Here is a 17,756-nt window from a genome sequence, read left to right as displayed (position 1 = left end):
TGTTGCTCATGTCTAACATTGCCACAGGATATAGTGATAGCACCTGGCTTAAATGCCTTTAAAAAGGGATTGGACAGATTTATGCAGGAAAAGTCTATCACAGGTTACATATCCCCCTTGAAAAATTCTCATTCCTTTAATATTGGCATTCAGAAAGCTTAGCTAGTTTCTGAGCCCCACAGTGTAAATTAGAGCTGTATATGCTTGATGAGGCATGGTTTGGCCAGCCAATTCTATTATATGGTTTATTGGTTGCTGCTCCTGCTGAAATATTTCAAAAGTGAAATGTATATTGAGGCTACTTATATTCTGTTAACTTGAAATTAACTAAAATGGTGGTGGGCCATTCTTCAGCAAAATTTCAGAAACCATACAGCCAGCTACTAAGACACATACTACATTTCTCCTATGTACAGGGGTACATAGTTTTTTGGCAGGAGGGCCACATCATCTCTGACACTGTGTTGGGGGAAGAATTTACATTTAAAATTTGAATAAATTTACATAAATATATTAGATGAACTTATATGAATGAATGAAGGTCTTGCAATAGCTCAAGGCCTATAAAAGGCCTTGTACAAAGCAAGGCTGGCCTTTCCTGCCTCTACTGCATCAGATGTGAAACTGCAAGCAGTGGCAGGAGCCCTCATGCTAAGAGCAGCTGCTTCAGGCCAGTGGGGGCTCCAACAAATCTCCAGAGGGCCAGAGGCTCATTGGAGACTGGGGGCTCCCTGAGGGCCACATTGAGAGTCCTCGAGGGCTGCAAGTGGCCCCAGGTTTGGGCACCCCTGGTATAGTACAAAGAAAACTTTTGTACCTTTAAGCAGAGGAGACCAGGACTCACTTTACTGGTAACATTGCATGATGTCATATTTAAGCATTGAGAAGTGAAGTCCTCCTATACCATCAGTAGAGATGCTTTCAGTGACAGCTTTAACGTTTTTCCCCAAGACATAGTTCCTACATTGTGGGACAGCATCAGATGCTCAGACCTCCAATAGCTGAGCTGCCAAGTAGAAAAATACTCGGATACAATTATTCAGTAAAGAGATCTGAGCTCAAATTGCCTATTTTGTTCCAACCAGTTTAGATCTTCCCTGCTGAAAATAATCTATAGAGTGGTTCCCAAAGCTGACAAGGAGCCTTATGGAAACCAAAATGGACTAGCATGTGCATGTTTACTCATAAGTAATGTCTTGTTTACTTTGAAGGACAGGGGAGAACAAGAACACAACCCCACCAGCATGGTGCTGGTCCAATGAACACAGGCCCCAAGCTCTTGAGAAGGAAGCCCCCCAAGCTGACAAGGAAAATTGAGCCCTATGGAAGAGTAAATGTGCATTTACTAATGAGTAGGAGAACATGCCTTGGCTCTTATTAAAGGCCAGGCAAAGGGAAATGCAAAGGCACCAGATTTGTCCACTCTGATGAACATGCAGCTCACTCACCACATGCTCCAGCAGACAGTCCCATCCCACAGTAAAAAGGACAGAGGCTTTAGAAACTGCTGAACTGGAATGTTTTGCCCTGATAGAGTGGCATTTTTAATTAGTGGATCTCCATGCTAAAAAGTTTAGTAACCACTGTTCTATAGGATGTCATGTGTTAGATTGTGTGGTTGTTCAGTTGAAAGTCTCATTTCTCCTGCAAAAATCTTTCTAAAAGCATTCTGTGGAAGATCTTGTTCCCTTGCAAGTATTTCTAATGTAAGACAGGTGACCAGAGTTGAAGTACTTTACCTGGAACTGCTTAAACAGAGTAAAACCCAGCTTAAAGTTTTCTATACCACCAGTCTGTGGCTTATAAGGCAATCTACAGAATGGTAACATACACTTCCACCACCTACTTGAACAGTTCTTCAGATCCTTGCTATGTATGTTAGCTATTTTTAAAAACTGAAAGATTTCAAGAGACATTTAGAGCTTCATTATATATATATATACATATGTGTGTGTGCACACACACACACACCACTAATTAAACAAGCATAAGATAGCTTCCAAGTAAAACAAAGCTTCAACCAAGTAGTTAATTAGAATAGTGTTTTTCCACTATAGTTAATACATGCAGTGAATCAGATCAACATTTCTAAAAAAAGAATCATGAGTTTAATTTCATATATACACAATTGATTTTAATCATGTACTGGAAAATAAATTACAGGAAATAACTTTAAAATGCAACTGAGGACAAAGTTTCACAACAAACATTCCCACTGATTTCCCATGGGGCGAGATTGCAGTGCTCAAGGCAGGTAAATATCACAAATATATCAAAAAACTCCAAATTGTTTTGATGCATTCACACATTTACATGAGCCACAAACATTCCTTTACAGGGACTGTACTTAGCCTATCACAGAACCAGGTTTTGCCATAAACTACAAAACTTTGATACAAAATTGTATTTATATATTTATATTTATACATGCCCTGTGGTTTCTTAAAAAATAACTAGACACACTGTACAGACAATCCTAACTCATTGCTTTGTAGCTGTAGGCAACGGTCTTGTTTTTGGATGGATTTTCTCCCCCCAATAATATTAATGGCATATTATATATACATGAAGGCTAAAACTGCAGAGAAAGACAGCTCTTGTTTCTTGATATGCATTTCCTGTAGGACATGGTCTCCAAATTTAAAAAGGCAAGGCAAATGTACACTTGAAGATAGCTTCCTTGGTTAAAGTTGTTACCTCTAAATGTAAATTTCTGCAGAGAACGATACACATGCGTTTGGGTAATACTGGTAGAAAAGGCAGTAAAGCAAGGAACAACTAGATGTAGTGGCTCAGACATGATTTCACAGCTGACCGCTACTGCCGATTTGTCAGCCAGGTTCATGTTAAAACAGGTCAAAGTTAAAATGTTCAACAGGAACATTGTGTGGCTACATACATTCCATTAAAAGATTTTCTTGAATAGGTTTGATAATTACTTCCCTGAAAAAACCCTTTAGAGCAGATACCTCATTATAAGACAGAGGCCACACCACCTCCCAACAGTATCAGAGTTAAAATCCACCAACCCCACAGTCTTCATGGCACTGGGCTGTCTTAGAAACAAGCCACAAAGAAACTTAAATGCCATCAAGTGTCTTTCTCTCCCCCCCCCCATACACATCCCTTCCACAAAATGATGGCAGCACATTGGGAAGCCAGTCAAACTAAACTACTTTTCTACAGTTAAATGTAAACTTTGGTTTATTGAGTTCTCATTGTACAGCAAGCAAGTCTAGGGTGCACAGGAAGATGAGATGAGGTGAACTGTCAATCTGTCTTTAATCTGGCATGCTGAGACATCTGTTCAGTCAGGCCTGCTTTGATAGAGTTTGTAACCGATTGTCTCATGGTATCCTCAATCAAATTATCCCCAATGGGTTTTATCACCTGCAGTATGAAAAAATGTACAAAAAAGAAATAAATTCCCAAATTCTTTGAAACAAGAAAGAAAATCAGGTAAAAGAAATGGAACAAATTAAAACCCTGGAATATGAAATGCATCCAAAATACAACATTACAAAAAAAAAAGATGAATTTTGGCTGCCATAAGGTTAATAAATTAACAGGGTAAGTGATTTCTTCCTATGTAGTATCTGACTGAACCCAAATAGCTTTTCAGCTCCTAGATTGGGTGCAGTTTCACACCCCACAAAACAGCATCGACCTGATACATTTATATTTATGCAAAGTGGCCCAGATGGTCCTGCTTACTGCCCTATACAAGTTGTGTGGACACTTGAGATACAGAAGTAAAAAAGTACTGGCTAATTTTTCTTCTTGTTATTGTTGGATGAAAGTCGCTGCCGCTGCGCTGAGGTAAGAGCACGGCGAATTGTTCGACGTCTAACAACTTCAAAGAATTTGGAACACACCTAAAACATGAAGTGGGGAGTTAGAAAAAGGGTTGGCAGACAGCAGAAATAAATTAAGTGTTCTAAAAGTTAAGACAGATTTCACTTGAGAGTCTCACCTTCTTGGGACTCCTCTGAAGCAGAAAAGGAGGGAAAAAGGACAAAGACAGGAAGATTTAGAATGGGTGAGAAGCCAAGCAAGGATGTGGGTTAGAAACAGGACAAGAGAACATTTGCTTTCAGGATGCAGCTCTTAAGGATGCAGGCAAAAACTCTGTCTAGTCTACATTGCCTCTGTTTTTAGCTTCTTAGATTTAGTTACAGTCTGAGGATTCAACTACTACAATCTACCCATCTGAAGAAGTCAATCATTCATGCAAGTCAGAATGTGATGTAGCTATTTGAGGTCTTGCACCAACAAGGGAAATTCAAAAACAAAGCAATACCCATATTGATGAAAAGTTACATTTCCAATTCCACAAAGCAAGCCTGAAACTGATACAAGGATTACTCCCATGAACCATTTCAAATTTATAAGCAGGACTTTAAAATATTTTATGAAAATTGTATTGTCAGGTTGAACTTCCCAAGCATTTTATTTACAAACCCCACCACTAAGACAACAAAGTTAGCTGTTCTTTGTAGATTTTTGGTCGCTGAAAATACGAGAACCACAGTTCATACTCTCCTAGCTCAAATTTCTGAGTAAATCAACCATTTCACATATATTTCAATGGGATGTTATAATAGCGACACTCATAAGTCAGCGTGGCAAACGTTAAATGCTGGTCCGGGTGAGTTAGATCATGTGTCTTTGCCTTGTGAATCATGTTATCATGGCAAAGTAGCAGCCGGAATCTAGTTTGGACATCCCATTAAAATATATGTGATATGTATACAAAATATTAATGGTCAAATTAATCTGGAACCATAGCTAATAGAGGATTTTTACTGTTCTTTTTTGTGTTCAGCGCCCAAAAATCTATAAAGAAAACTACTTCCATTCTTGTAAAAATTTCATTGCTGAACAGTGTAATGCACAATCTAAAACAGTGCCCAGGAGAGCCAGGAAGAAGAGGCCACTGAAAGGGGGGCACCATGACGACTTTACATTTGGGAACCACTGGGATACAGTATCTTGTTGCCTTGAGTGCTCCCTAAGGCATCTGGCGGACCAAATGACATACAGAAAGCTGGACTAGATGGGCCTTTGGCTTGATGCAGCAAGGCTCTTATGCTCTGGTATTCCTCTGGGTCACAGAGGTATCACACACTGCAAGTGGCATTACAGACTCCATTAGGAAAAAACTCAGCAAATAGATGCAAATGGAAAATAAAGGACTGAACAACAGGATTATAACAACAGGAGCTGTGTCATACAGCTCACCAACTGAAAAGCTTCCTTTGGTAAGCTTCCTCTGTACTATTCTCCAGGTTAATCCACTGCTTAAAATCTGTTTTGCTAACAAAGGGGAACTGCTCTACATTCCACAGACTTTAATAGGGATTACTCATACCTTTTTGCCCAATCTTCCTCTCCCCGAAGTTTGAGAGCCCTAGAGATTATCCTCATTAATTCAGACTTGGTCTAGGACAGTCAGTATAGGAATTGGTGAAATATTGATTTTGCAAAATGATAAGAGCAGTGGTTTTCTACCAGTGGTGCTTTATAGTTAGGTAACATTTGTCGCTGGAGGTACTGGTACTCCTCAAAAGTGGTACTTTGATGAAAATGAAACACTGAAACACACTGTGCATGACACTACTAAATATACTGTCTTATTAGCATTGCCTCAAACCAAGTGCTTAATTAAGATGCCATGACATCAATTAAGGCATCCCTATGTTATTCAAAAATGCTATCTTTAAGTTCAAGTGTACTGAATATTACTTAAAATTTTCAAACTAAACAGTTGGTGGATGACAACATTTTGGCTATATACAACGCACAGGAAGGCACAAATACAAGGCATCAGATCAATTTCCCAAAACCTTAAGGGTCAGCTTATAGAGTCCTGCAGATCCATTCCTGTGTATAAATTTAGAGAAGGCACATCAAAACCTTACCAGCAAATCCTATCTAACATTGCATCAGGATTATGTGAAAACAAGCATATCTTGTTGGAAAAAATGTACACTACAGATCAACAAGAGTGGCCCTATCCTTTCTGAAAAAGTTCTGTTTGTAAGCAGATGACAGGTTATGCAACACCAAAGTCAGAGTTTTTTTTTGCTTAACTTCATGGATCTTAAAACTCAAAAGAGCAGATCTATACTGTTCTGGTGGCCTAATTCCAGACAGACAGCAGGTGGCGATCATATCCCTTTAATTGCACAACAGGATCTATCAACAGAAAAGCTGACTCAGAGAACAGCAACACAAGTCTAGGCTACATGAGGTGACTTCTTGGGGGAATCATTTATAATGTACATATACGTGGACTCATGCCACACTTTACAACCAGCTAAATACAAAGCCATTTACAAACACTGATGTGGCTGCAGACTGCTTCTTGGAGGATATGTGCTTAGAAGAAATCCAAAATCCTTAACTGGGATATTTAGCTGGACTTTGGAAATACAATCCCATTAAACTTTTATTTCCCAATTACCTCAGGCTATACCTCATTAATGCATCCTGGAAGAAGAGTTAAAGTTATCCATTAATGATCTGGTAAAATTAATGGTTTCTAATTAGGTCAACAAGTTTTCACTGCCATGCTAATCTTTTGATCTACATAGCCAAAGTCAAAAGCTTTGTGGGAATGAAGGTCTCCCTCAAGAAAGCCAGCTGAGTAGCAACTGATTGCCCACTCCTCTTTCTATAATGGCAACTTTTGTTTGACTCACAGCACAACCAGGCAGGGAAAAAAGGACTTGCATTTATAGCACCCATTCCATTCTAAACACAGTAAGAAAGCCCACAAAGTAGTCAACCAATGATGAAATTGCTCTTCCTGCATATATTCAAGTTCTGACATCTTCTGCTAATTTTCTATTCAGCATCATGGCTGACAAGTCACAAAGAAGATCTATGATCAAGTATGCATAATTCAGATACAGCTCTTCAGATACCCACCTCTGCAGAAAGGCAATTCTTACTTACCTTTTGAGCATTTAAAGCAAAGCTCTATTACTTTCTTCAGGAGACTGTCTTATTTGAATACCTCTGCCTTCTGTGGCTTTACAAAATCTGCTTGTACAGATTTATCACCAAAATACCAGAAGGCATCCGACTTCAAAAGGCCAGGTTTCTTCCTACTGGTTTGTATTTCTGTGCTTGTGCTATATTCATGTAGAATTGGCAGCTAGACCAATTTTCACCCAATAGCAATTAAGCAGCTATAAGCTGACCAATTACTTCAAAAAAGTAAACCCTCCTAAGATATACCAACCTGTTCCCATAGTACTTCAGCAATCTGATCAATGAGTGTTCCAACTTCTCTGAATTCCCCAGAGTATTTAACGTACGCCCAAGTACAAAGCGAGACCAGCGCTAACCCCATCACTAGGTTGCACAGGGTAGCTATGGAGTTCATGCCAAGGAAGCCAGTCAGTCCTGAGATTATGTACATGGCAAACATGACTGCAAAGAGAGTGGCAGGGGTGCGAGCAGCATAGAAGATGTTTTTGCCATCATTGTGCTTCACAAAGTTTGCATAGATGTCATCAAGTTCTTCTTCAAGCTGGTCCTGGTAACGGCGACAGAACTCCTCACCTCCCATCTTCTTCACAGAACGGAACTGTTTTACAGCCAGCTCTTTAAGTTCTTGGTGCTTTCGCTCAAGATCTGCAGGGGCAATGTAAGGCTTATCTCCACCACAAACCTGTTGGAATGAACAGAACTATTCAGTTCTAGATCATATCAGCTAAATCTGTCATGCAATAATACAGTTCCAGGTCAAAACAGCTTGGCTTACATTCTTTGGATGTATGCTTTGCTTTTGCACTGTTGGTTAACAGAACAGGCAAAAGAAACCGCATTTTCTAGTACATGAAGTTAGCACTTGCCAACTCCGAAGAACTGTCCTGAGGCAGAAATTCTTTAAGTGTTGGATACTATCAAATGTTGCAACGTTAGCCACCATTGTTGATCCATGGAGGAGATCCCATGCCATCTGAACACATTCTCAATAAAAATTTAGCACTTGCCTGACCAGCCAGACAGCTGCTTATGGCTGTTCAGGCAGATTCATTGGGAGCAAGGGCAACCAAAGGGCACACACTTCACATCACCTTTATATTTAGCTCTAGATCTCCTTTTTATTCTGTGCTATTTGAGGTCCCTCTAGTATTCTATCTGAACATTTTCTTCATTCTTATGGTCTGGTGTATGCATAATTTAAGAGTGCCAAAAAGGAACAAACTGCATGTTCACAAGTTCTTTTGTACCAGCCCCCTCCACTCATGTCGACAAATTCCCTGATCTTTCCCCCAAACAACCCTAACTACAGTTTGTCATGGGGAGGCTTATCTGCCATAACACCTCCTCAGCATTTAGATACCTGGTCAAACAATCTACAATGTCTCTGGGCATAAACAATAACTGAAATTAGAGTTAGTTAACAGGAAGAGAACCGCTATACTACTCTATTTTCCTGAACAGTTTTACAAACCTTCATGATAGCAATCTCTCTAGAACATCAGATAGGGTGAATTTCAAGTAACTGCTCTTCAAGGAAAAGGGGCTACCCTGCTCTCTCCAGACTGATGGTGCCTAGTGGCAGTGAAGCAAGATTTTAAGCTCTTCTCCCCCTACCTCACCCTTCGTGGGACAGGATCTCTCTATGGCAACTGAGTGACAACTAGGAGGCCACTGCCAGGCAGGGTAGAGACCCCCCCACCCATCTATTTTAGAAAACTCTGGGTGTGCCTTCAGACTGGACAGCCTCACAAGCTTCACATGCCTCTACTGGTGCTCCTGATGACCTCCTCTCCAAGCAGGACAGGTAAGAGACAACATGGTGCTCATAGCAGTCCCCAAAGCGGCTGTTCTCAGGATCTTGGATGGCCATAACATCAGTGTAGAGAGAACAGACGGATGCTCAGCATTGGAGGAGGACTCAACTACTTGAGTTTCCATTGTCATTCAGTGCAAAACCCAAACTCACATCAGACAAGGGGGGAGAATAATACAATGGGGTATTAGTGGGAAGTCCTAAAATCTTATCAGGGATCATGTTCACCCAGATTTTCTTCAGCAGGTGGGTTGTGCCCACTAGAGACCAAGGACAAGGGGCAGTTCCACCTGGAGCAAGAGGCAAGCAGCCATTCCTCTAAATCCTCTGGGAGAAGACTTCCAGAGGAAAAAAGAAAAACAGATGCATTATAGCTCCTCCAGAGGTTAACCTAGATCCAGACACAGGCAGTGACATAGACCTGCACATGAATGGGATCTATTTCTGTAAATTCAACCAAGATTCAAAAAGACATGATATTAACTGACATACAATACCTGCTCCATTCCTTTGTTGTAAGTATCTTTTGCTCCAGCTACTGCAGCAAGGTTGTTGGCTTCTGCTGTTGCCTTCAACACAGAACACAAAGAATTAATCACAGCACACCACTTAAACAGTTGGGTGCATCTTTTAGTAGTAATTTACACACAGTTCATAAAATGTATCCTTAGCAGTGATGGAACATTTCTACGATGCAAAATCTGCACTGCTCAACTGCAGCACACACCAAACAGCAAATGCTTTTCAAGACTTCCCTTGCAAAGTTACATTTTCCAGGCTACAAGACATAAACCTACTTTTAATTTTGTCAGCTTAAGTATTTAACCCAAGAAAGGTGAGAGTTTAATATGTGCATGCACATAGAATGTGCATTCAATATCCAGCATCTCCAGTTAAAAAGCTGAAGGTTAGCTAAAGATTTTTCCCCAAGATTCTCCAGAGAATTGGTTCTGATTCTACAGCAACTTTTGGACTCCAGTAGTATTTAAAGAGGTACCCAAAAGGGATATTGCCAAGTTGTATACCACTTTTTAACACAGCTTATTGCTACAGAAGGATATTAAGAAGAGTAAAACCTGTGGGAGAGGCAGGTTTGAACCAAAGTTATCTGAAACAAATGTATAAGTAGGTATGAGGTACCAGACAAATACTACAGATTAGGTGGGTCTCAATCATTGGAACTTAAAGTCAGATTTGAAAAGTCTAAAAGTTAATACTAGTGCTAAACAAATGAATGCTTGGCATCATAAAGCTTACCTGAAGCATCGATTTAGGATGAGGGAGTTCCTCTCCTTGATATATTTTAATATAAGCCTGAAAGCAAAATGAATATTTTTACTATCTGGACTTGAATTCATTTTGCAACATAAAAATGCAAATGTTAAACTCAAACTTGAGTACTATTGGATTAAAACAGTCTACCAATGACATCTGTAGAGTATTCCCACCAAAGTACAAGTTACAGTTTTTAGTAACATAGAATGATTATATTCCATAATCTATATATTCACTGAATAGCCGCAGTGCTATAAGGAAGCATGACAATCCATGGTGGTGATCCTAGGATTAAATACTTATTTTCTTAGCATTAATATTGATGCGTTTGAGTGTTTTCCATATACAAAGATCAAAGACATTAGATTCCAGGTGACCTATCACCAGCTGCCTGCTTGAAAGCCAACAGCAGACATTGAATTCTGCTATTGCTACAGCAGACTAGATATAGGGATCTTATTTTGGACTATTTGTGCTCTCTCATATCCTTTGGGATAAAACTGCAACTATCAATCTACACAATTGCCACATCTAGAGCATGCAGGAGACTCTATTACTTCAGATTTCTGTTCTTGAAAAGCATCCGGAAACTGAATTTATCTGCACCAGTGAAAAACGCTTTGCATCATAGCAATAAAAATGGTGCAAATAAGGAGAGAGCTGCCCATGAACCAAATACCCAGCTATTTAGGCAACAGATATTATAGAACAGTAAAATGAAAAAAAACTTAGCTACAGAAACACACTAACTCTGTGGAACTGTGCAAGAGACTGGAAGCTTCTTTTTGTAGAGAAGACAACATTACAAGAACAGAGCTAGACCACAACAAAGGGGGACATCTTGCTTTTAAAAGCATTATGACCATACAGTACCAAAGTGCACACTATTTAGTCTTATCCATTTCAAGAGGCCTCATACATGACAGGGCTACAAGCCAGAGGATGACACAACAGAAGGATCCTATTCTGAAAAAGTGACTAATTAGGACAAGTATTTGCCTACCTTAAAATATTGCACAAGATCTCTACATGTCACTTTTGAGCCACTGATCTCTTTTTCTACCAGATTTTCTGGGGCAAGCAGCAATGGAACCAGATTCCGTAGCTCTCTCTGAAAGTCTTCATCAATGTCTGGTGGAATTAGTCACAAAAATGGAGTTGTAACGTTGTTGCAGTTAACACAAAGTTCTTCATATTCAGTGGCAATTTAACATTGCTTGAAACATCCAACTTAATATCTAGAAGTGACAGTATCAGGTTTATACTTTTATGACAGCATAAGGTTTTTTAGATAAGGATTGGTTATCAGAAGAGATGCTACCCAATAACCAAAGAAGAATTTTCTCTTCATTCAGTTTCACTGGTAGTCTTGCATGAAAACACGCAAACAATGGAAAGCATACTTTGCAGCCTTTTTAAAAGTGAATTTGTTCAGTAATTATGTCATTAGTCACAGAGGCTCACATCAGAGTTTAGTCACCTAAAACACATCCTAGTTGGTGGCTACTTGCCTGGGTATCTTATTCCAAGTCTAGTAGGCAAAAGCTCAACTAAAATTTAGGGCACAATCCTAATCAACTTTCTAGCACCAAGGTAAGAGCAATGCAGTGCCAAGGTAACGGAACAAACATTCCCTTCCCTTGAGGCAGCCTCTGTGACTGCAACTCAACTGCAGGATGCAGCACACACCCCATTTGCACACTCATGTCAGTGCTGGAAAATTGGTTAGGATTTGGGTCTTAGACAGGTAAGCTCAGCTTGAAGTGATAAGACTGACACTTCTGTCTTGCACACAGTACATAATATGCAACAAATGAAGGTAACCACCATCTTCAGAGAAGGTGAAGATTCTGCTACAGCTCTGTCTTTTTAATAGGGCCTTCCATGCCCTATGACTGTTTATGTTCTGGTATATGCATGACTCTCAAAATGAACTATGATTACTCCTGTCACTATTTATATAGAAGATAATTAACTAGCTTAATATTAAAGACATTCATTTTGGTGTTTACAGACAGTCATGTCAGACCAATATCAAGTCACACTCCACCATATTACAGCAACATATATTGGACTAGAGATCAAGAGCAATATCACCCTTCCCACTAGGGTTTAACTGCATTAGGTTTAAGAATTTTATATACAATTGAATCTGTATATTTTCACTTTTTAGTACACTCACTTTTGAACACTGTTCTACGCAGACCCAAGTCAGTGATGTATCATAACCAGTAATAGATATAAAAAAAATCTCCTACCCTTTAGCCTCCCATCAAAACTTGGGTTAGTCGCAACTTTAAGACCTGGGTGTGGCAACAGGAAACAGCCAAGATTACTGAAACATGAGTGAATATGCTTCCTTACATTCTGGAGCTCTTCATGCTGATGCAGCTTTACCTAGAAGTAATGCACATTTTTAAGAACACAAAAGTAGCAAGTTCCTAGATATCCTATGAGGCACCACAGCTCACATATTATTCTAATAAAACGTTATGTTTCAATTGATACCAAGATTAACCAAAATCAAGAAAGTGTACTTGTAGTTATATGTGGATATGCATGTGTGCACCCCTTAGTAACCTACCAGCTTATTCCAGAATTGCATATGCGACCACAAGTAGTCACGTGGTCAACGGGGTGCACACCCCCACTCTCTGAATGCAGGGGAAGCTTTGCTCTCCTTGTTTCCGGAGGGTTGTCCAAGTCTCCAGAGGCAGCGCACATCTGAGCGCTGCCTCTGCAAGGCTCAGACTGAGGGAAATTGTGCCTCTCGCGTGATTTCTGGCTTCCTCAGTGAAACCGGAAGTCACACGAGAGCTGCAGTTTCCCTCAGTCTGAGCCTTGCAGAGGCAGCGCTTGGATGTGCGCTGCCTCTGGGAGGCTCTGACAACCCTCCAGAGGGGGGCAGAGCATCCCCTTCCCTATGGAGGGTTTAGATTACATCAAGCACCACTTGATGACAGGGATGGCGGTCCCAATCCCCATTGTTAACTGGCGCGCGACTGTACAATCAAGAGCTCTGCTTCCTCAAAGACTTAGAAAGATGGCCTTAACTCAGTGGTTCCCAAGCTTACCTGGGTCATGACCCCTACCCAACCTCTTCTTCCTGGCTGAGTCAGGTGCCGCCACCTTAAATCTCACAAAATTCCATTAGTTCCAAGGTGGCGGTGCCCTGGGAACAGGTAGGAGGAACAAATGGGGACATCCTGCAGTGCCCCTGTGAATGTTCTGTGATGTCCTAAGATGTCACAAAGTACACTTTGGGAACTCCTGATTTATCTATTTTCTTTTCTGAAAAGCAAATCAAATATCTGAAAAGCAAACCAAATATCTATTAGAGTAGTTTACCTGCAACCTCTTTTCTAGGAATTGTTTTCCTCCCATTAAGCCATATGGATGTTCATAAGGATAGCTCCAATCTCTAATTAAGAACATTAGTGTCTATATAAAGAAACAGAAGTAATAATTAAACTAAATATCCTGACTATCAGAACATACATGCCTGCAACTCCTGACAGAAGAGTGGTTATTATTATGAGTAGTTCAATGAGTCTAATCTGTAACAAAACTTAAAAATCTAGTTCTAGCTCAATTCAACTTTTTAAGTGAGCCTTTCCAGAAGTACAGAACCTTAGGTTCTATGCTAGTATACTATGTTTTACCCACATAAGTAAAATGTAGAAACAGAGAGCTGTTCTGAACCCATGAGATAGAGTGGAAATTAGAATAAAGATGAATGCTATATTTTATAAGACAGGAGAACTTTAAGCTACAAACCACAAACAAGTTTTTAGTAAAGACTTAGTATGATTACACTTAACATTTAAAGGATGTTTATCTTATTATGGTTGCTAGCTTAAGTTTTTTGTTCAACAACCATGGAAAGACATCAGAGTTGTCTGGACTGCCAAACAGCTTTGTGATAAAACTAGAACTAAGTACAACCCAACTTCTGACACACAAGGTTAAGAACCAGGTAGACACCTCACATAGTAGGCAGAATACAGCACATGCCACAAAATGTTCTCTCCTACTGTAATGTGTGAAGCTGCCTTCAGATATCAAATATACATGTACATACATAAATTAAATATAAATATAAGTTGTGACAATAACTTATAGCAGTAAAATTTGTGCTATTACCTGAAAAGGTTTTTGGTAAATTTCCTCCATAGCTAGCCTTCCGTACTCTGTAAATAACTATGAAAACACACCATTAAGAATGCTAGACAGACTACAGACACAAAATACTGCAATGTACCATGAAACGTAACATGATTTTAGTCCCTTTTTTCAAGGCCAAGCTTATAATCAAGGGAATGCTTAAGTTATTTAAATCCGTTAACAAGGCCTGCATATCACTGCAGTACTAGTCTAAGCAGTTTGCACTTGGTTCTTTAACTATGGTGCTGTATTTGAAGCAAGACCCAACCAGTTCTTATAATTCATTAGCCAACAGACTCCTTTTAATATATACACTCATTCAAACTTCCTCCCTTGTAGGCTGCTTAAATTTGTGTGTGGTAGGAGGGAGCATTTCACTTCAACATCCTGAAGTTCTTGGGTTGAGAAGGAATGTTTCCTTTTAACCTTTGGCAATTGAAAAAACGATTCTATACACAGTATTTGAACACTGAGCATTCATCTTGTACAGCATTTCTCAACATTTGTTCCCCACCATACCACTTTGCATGGTCCACCTATTGGAAATACCACCGAAAGTAACCGGTGATGATGCCAGTTACTTCCAGGTTGGGAGGCCAGACACAATGCGACAGATACGAGTAAGAGGTTCAGGATGGATGGGAGGGCTTTTCTGAGCATGTGAAAAGCACACTTTGTAACTCTGCCCGCCAAGCCAAGCCTCCTACCACAGCTTGTGGATCCTAGATAATCCTGGCTTGCCAGGTAGCAGCTGGGGCCAAGGGGGCTTTTGCCCAGCTTTGGCTGGTACACCAGATGTGGTTATACCCAGAGACAGTCAGACTTGTTAACAGAGATCCATGCCTTGGTGACACCTCATTTAGATTACTACAATGCGCTCTACACAAGGCTGCCCTTGAAGACATACCAGAAAGGTCAGTGCAAAATGCAGCAGCCTGTGTGGTGATCAGAACTCAGCAGTTTGATACTGTCAGACCATTGCTCTGGTGACTACACTGGCTGCCAGTTTGCTTCCAGGTCCAATTCAAGGCGATGGTTTTGATCTTTAAAGCCCTTTATGGCTTAGGACCAGGATATCTGAGGGACTGCCTTCTCCCATATACTCAGATCAGAGGAGTCCCTCTTATATGTGCCTCCCCAACAGAGAAGTTAGGGGGCAGCAGCTAGGAATAGGGCCTTTTCGTAACTCCTGAGTTATGAACTGCCCCCTCGCCTGAAGCATTCTGGCAGGGGCTAAAGACATTGAGATTGGCAATTATGTAATAGGACTTGTGATGGGAATTTTTTGTATTGCGTTTTCTAATGTTACAACTTATATGCCTGGTTCAATTGCCAACTCTGATGGCAGTCTAATTGTTTTATCATTTATTGCTGGTTTTATTCTTCTGTACTGCTACATTTTTATGGTCCTATAATTTATATTTTTACCTACTGCTGATGATTTTTGTGCTGCCACCTCTGGCTTTTTTGCTGTTTTACTGTTGCATTTTTATAGTGTTGATTTTTATGCAAGCTGCTTTGGGTGCCAACCATAGTGGAGGAAAGCAGTGTAAACATTAAATACATTTAAAAAATTTACCTGCAAGTGCTGAAGATCATCTTCTTGAATGTTCTGTGATAAATTGTATACCTGCAACACATGTTACTTTTTACATTTCTGCAACAGATTTTCTATAGAGATTACACAATACACCATGCAATGAAGTACTAAACTTGTTACTGTACTAGCCAGATGGATAATTAACAGCATAAAAAGTTCAAATTGGAAAAAATGAAGTCCTAGAAAAATGCACCCATCTCTGACAAACTTCTTATATTTTTCTTTTCATCCCTTCCAACTGCAGACTGATCCATCAGCCACAAGGTGACCCTTGGTTTGCAGTTTCCCTCCCTACTGTCAGTCTCATGGTGTTGCTTAACTTCACTCCCATAAGCCTTCAAAGAATGGAGAACCTTCATCAGATGCAATGCATCAGATGCCCCCCCACGTCTAGTCAGTACTTACTTGTCACTGAGCTAATAGACAAATAAATTTAGAGAGCTCCTATAGAACAGTAGCCAAGAGACTAACCTTGGAGTTGGGACTGCCCCGGTTCAAGTTTCACCTCTTCACTTGTTTTTTCTAGCTCTGAGAAATCATACGTTTGTGCGTTCCTTTGCTTTTAGACTTGCCCACCCCAGGAAGGTATATGATAAAAACAAAGAAGTTCAGAAATATAGTGTGACACAGATGTCTGGGGGGAAGAAAACACCAATGCCCTTCCCCATACAGCATACAGACACATGCATGCACATACTCTGGGGTTTTTTAGCCATTGCCTCCTTTTCCATCTCATTCCCACAGATTCTGTGGGAGAGCAGTACTTCCATGAGGACATATAAAACGGCCGCCTAAGGTGATGGAATGGCAAGAGTGCCCCTGCACATATTCCCTTGCTCTGCAGGCCTGGGGAGTGAGTAGAAAGAGGAAGCAACAATGGTTGCAAACTCTGCTGGCAAAGAATTGCCAAGAGCAGCTGCCACAGAACACTGGGGGCTTAGTCTCTGTTTGTGTCATCACCATATCACTGAATGATCGAAGAGCTGAATGCTTTACATTCTACCCTCCTGATAGAAATGGCACGCATGGTGCAGTTCAAAGTAAAAAACATTTCAACCTTCACTACTGATCCCATTTTCAAATCCCAGCTAAACATTCTGCTTCAAGACAGAGGCATAAAAGCACTGTAGGAAGAGATCCTTTACTGAAGACAAACATCAAGTTCTACCTTGAGCAAAAATTTAAGTTTTGATACATGTCATCAGGACAAGGAACCCCAGTGCAGCTCAGTTTCAATTCAGCAGTCAGAAGGAGCTGCTGGAACTTTCAGTTGAACAAAATGTTAATCTTGTGCCAGCTAAAAAGATCTATGTGCATCACTTGATAGATCCAGGACAGCTGGTATAAGTCAGGTACAGATATCACACATTTCACTGCCAAAGCAATCATCTCTTACCCCTCTAACAAGCACCCCTGAAAAAGTTCTGGGCTAAGCAATGAACACTTACCCTTTCCTCTACCCCAAAACACAGTTAAAATGGTTAGACAGGTCAAAATGATGTCCAAGTTTAGCCCTGGCATCTGAACAGAAGCCACAGCCAAAAGACCAAAGACCAGCAGTAAGGAAGGAACAACAGAAGTCACCAGCAATAGGAGTGAACTCCTGGCAAGCTGCAACACCTGTTGCTCTGGTAGCATTCCCAGTGGAACAAGCAATCACCACAATTGTGGAAGGAATCTCACTATCAGCAGCAGCAACTAGCATAACAGCTATCTTCATGCTGGATGCAAAACAGTTGAAGGGCTGAGCCCCTTCTTTGCTTAGAAAGAGATCAGGGGCATCTGTGGAGCATCTGTTCTGTTGGGCATCTGTTCTCTTGGAGGCATCTCAAATGTCTATGAAGTACAACATGATGGCAGAAATGGAACCCCATTTTTTTATTGCAGAGGAAAAGGCAGGGTTTA

At 40.4% G+C, this 17,756-nt stretch overlaps 1 protein-coding gene across 2 annotated transcripts in view; it reads right to left on the bottom strand.

Moving 5' to 3' along the window:
- Positions 1 to 2,128: 2,128 nt before the first annotated feature.
- The window catches only part of ATL2 (atlastin GTPase 2), a 42,344-nt gene continuing 26,716 nt past the window's right edge, over positions 2,129 to 17,756 (bottom strand). The window contains exons 5-14 of one of the 2 annotated variants that reach the window (XM_066625417.1): positions 15,831 to 15,881; positions 14,231 to 14,287; positions 13,436 to 13,528; positions 12,346 to 12,484; positions 11,091 to 11,218; positions 10,070 to 10,126; positions 9,310 to 9,381; positions 7,250 to 7,681; positions 3,974 to 3,988; positions 3,426 to 3,875 (exon numbers count right to left, since the gene is read on the bottom strand). In XM_066625417.1, the coding sequence (XP_066481514.1) occupies positions 3,768 to 3,875; positions 3,974 to 3,988; positions 7,250 to 7,681; positions 9,310 to 9,381; positions 10,070 to 10,126; positions 11,091 to 11,218; positions 12,346 to 12,484; positions 13,436 to 13,528; positions 14,231 to 14,287; positions 15,831 to 15,881 (1,152 nt within the window). In that variant the 3' untranslated portion in view covers positions 3,426 to 3,767. Of the gene's footprint in view, positions 3,391 to 3,425; positions 3,876 to 3,973; positions 3,989 to 7,249; positions 7,682 to 9,309; positions 9,382 to 10,069; positions 10,127 to 11,090; positions 11,219 to 12,345; positions 12,485 to 13,435; positions 13,529 to 14,230; positions 14,288 to 15,830; positions 15,882 to 17,756 lie in introns of those variants that run through there. The other variant, XM_066625408.1, reaches the window with a different exon arrangement.

This window comes from Tiliqua scincoides, chromosome 1, assembly GCF_035046505.1.
Source record: "Tiliqua scincoides isolate rTilSci1 chromosome 1, rTilSci1.hap2, whole genome shotgun sequence".
Lineage (NCBI taxonomy): Eukaryota > Metazoa > Chordata > Lepidosauria > Squamata > Scincidae > Tiliqua > Tiliqua scincoides.
The sequence above is the reverse complement of the archived record's forward strand: the minus strand, read 5'-3'. Positions and strand labels throughout refer to the sequence as shown.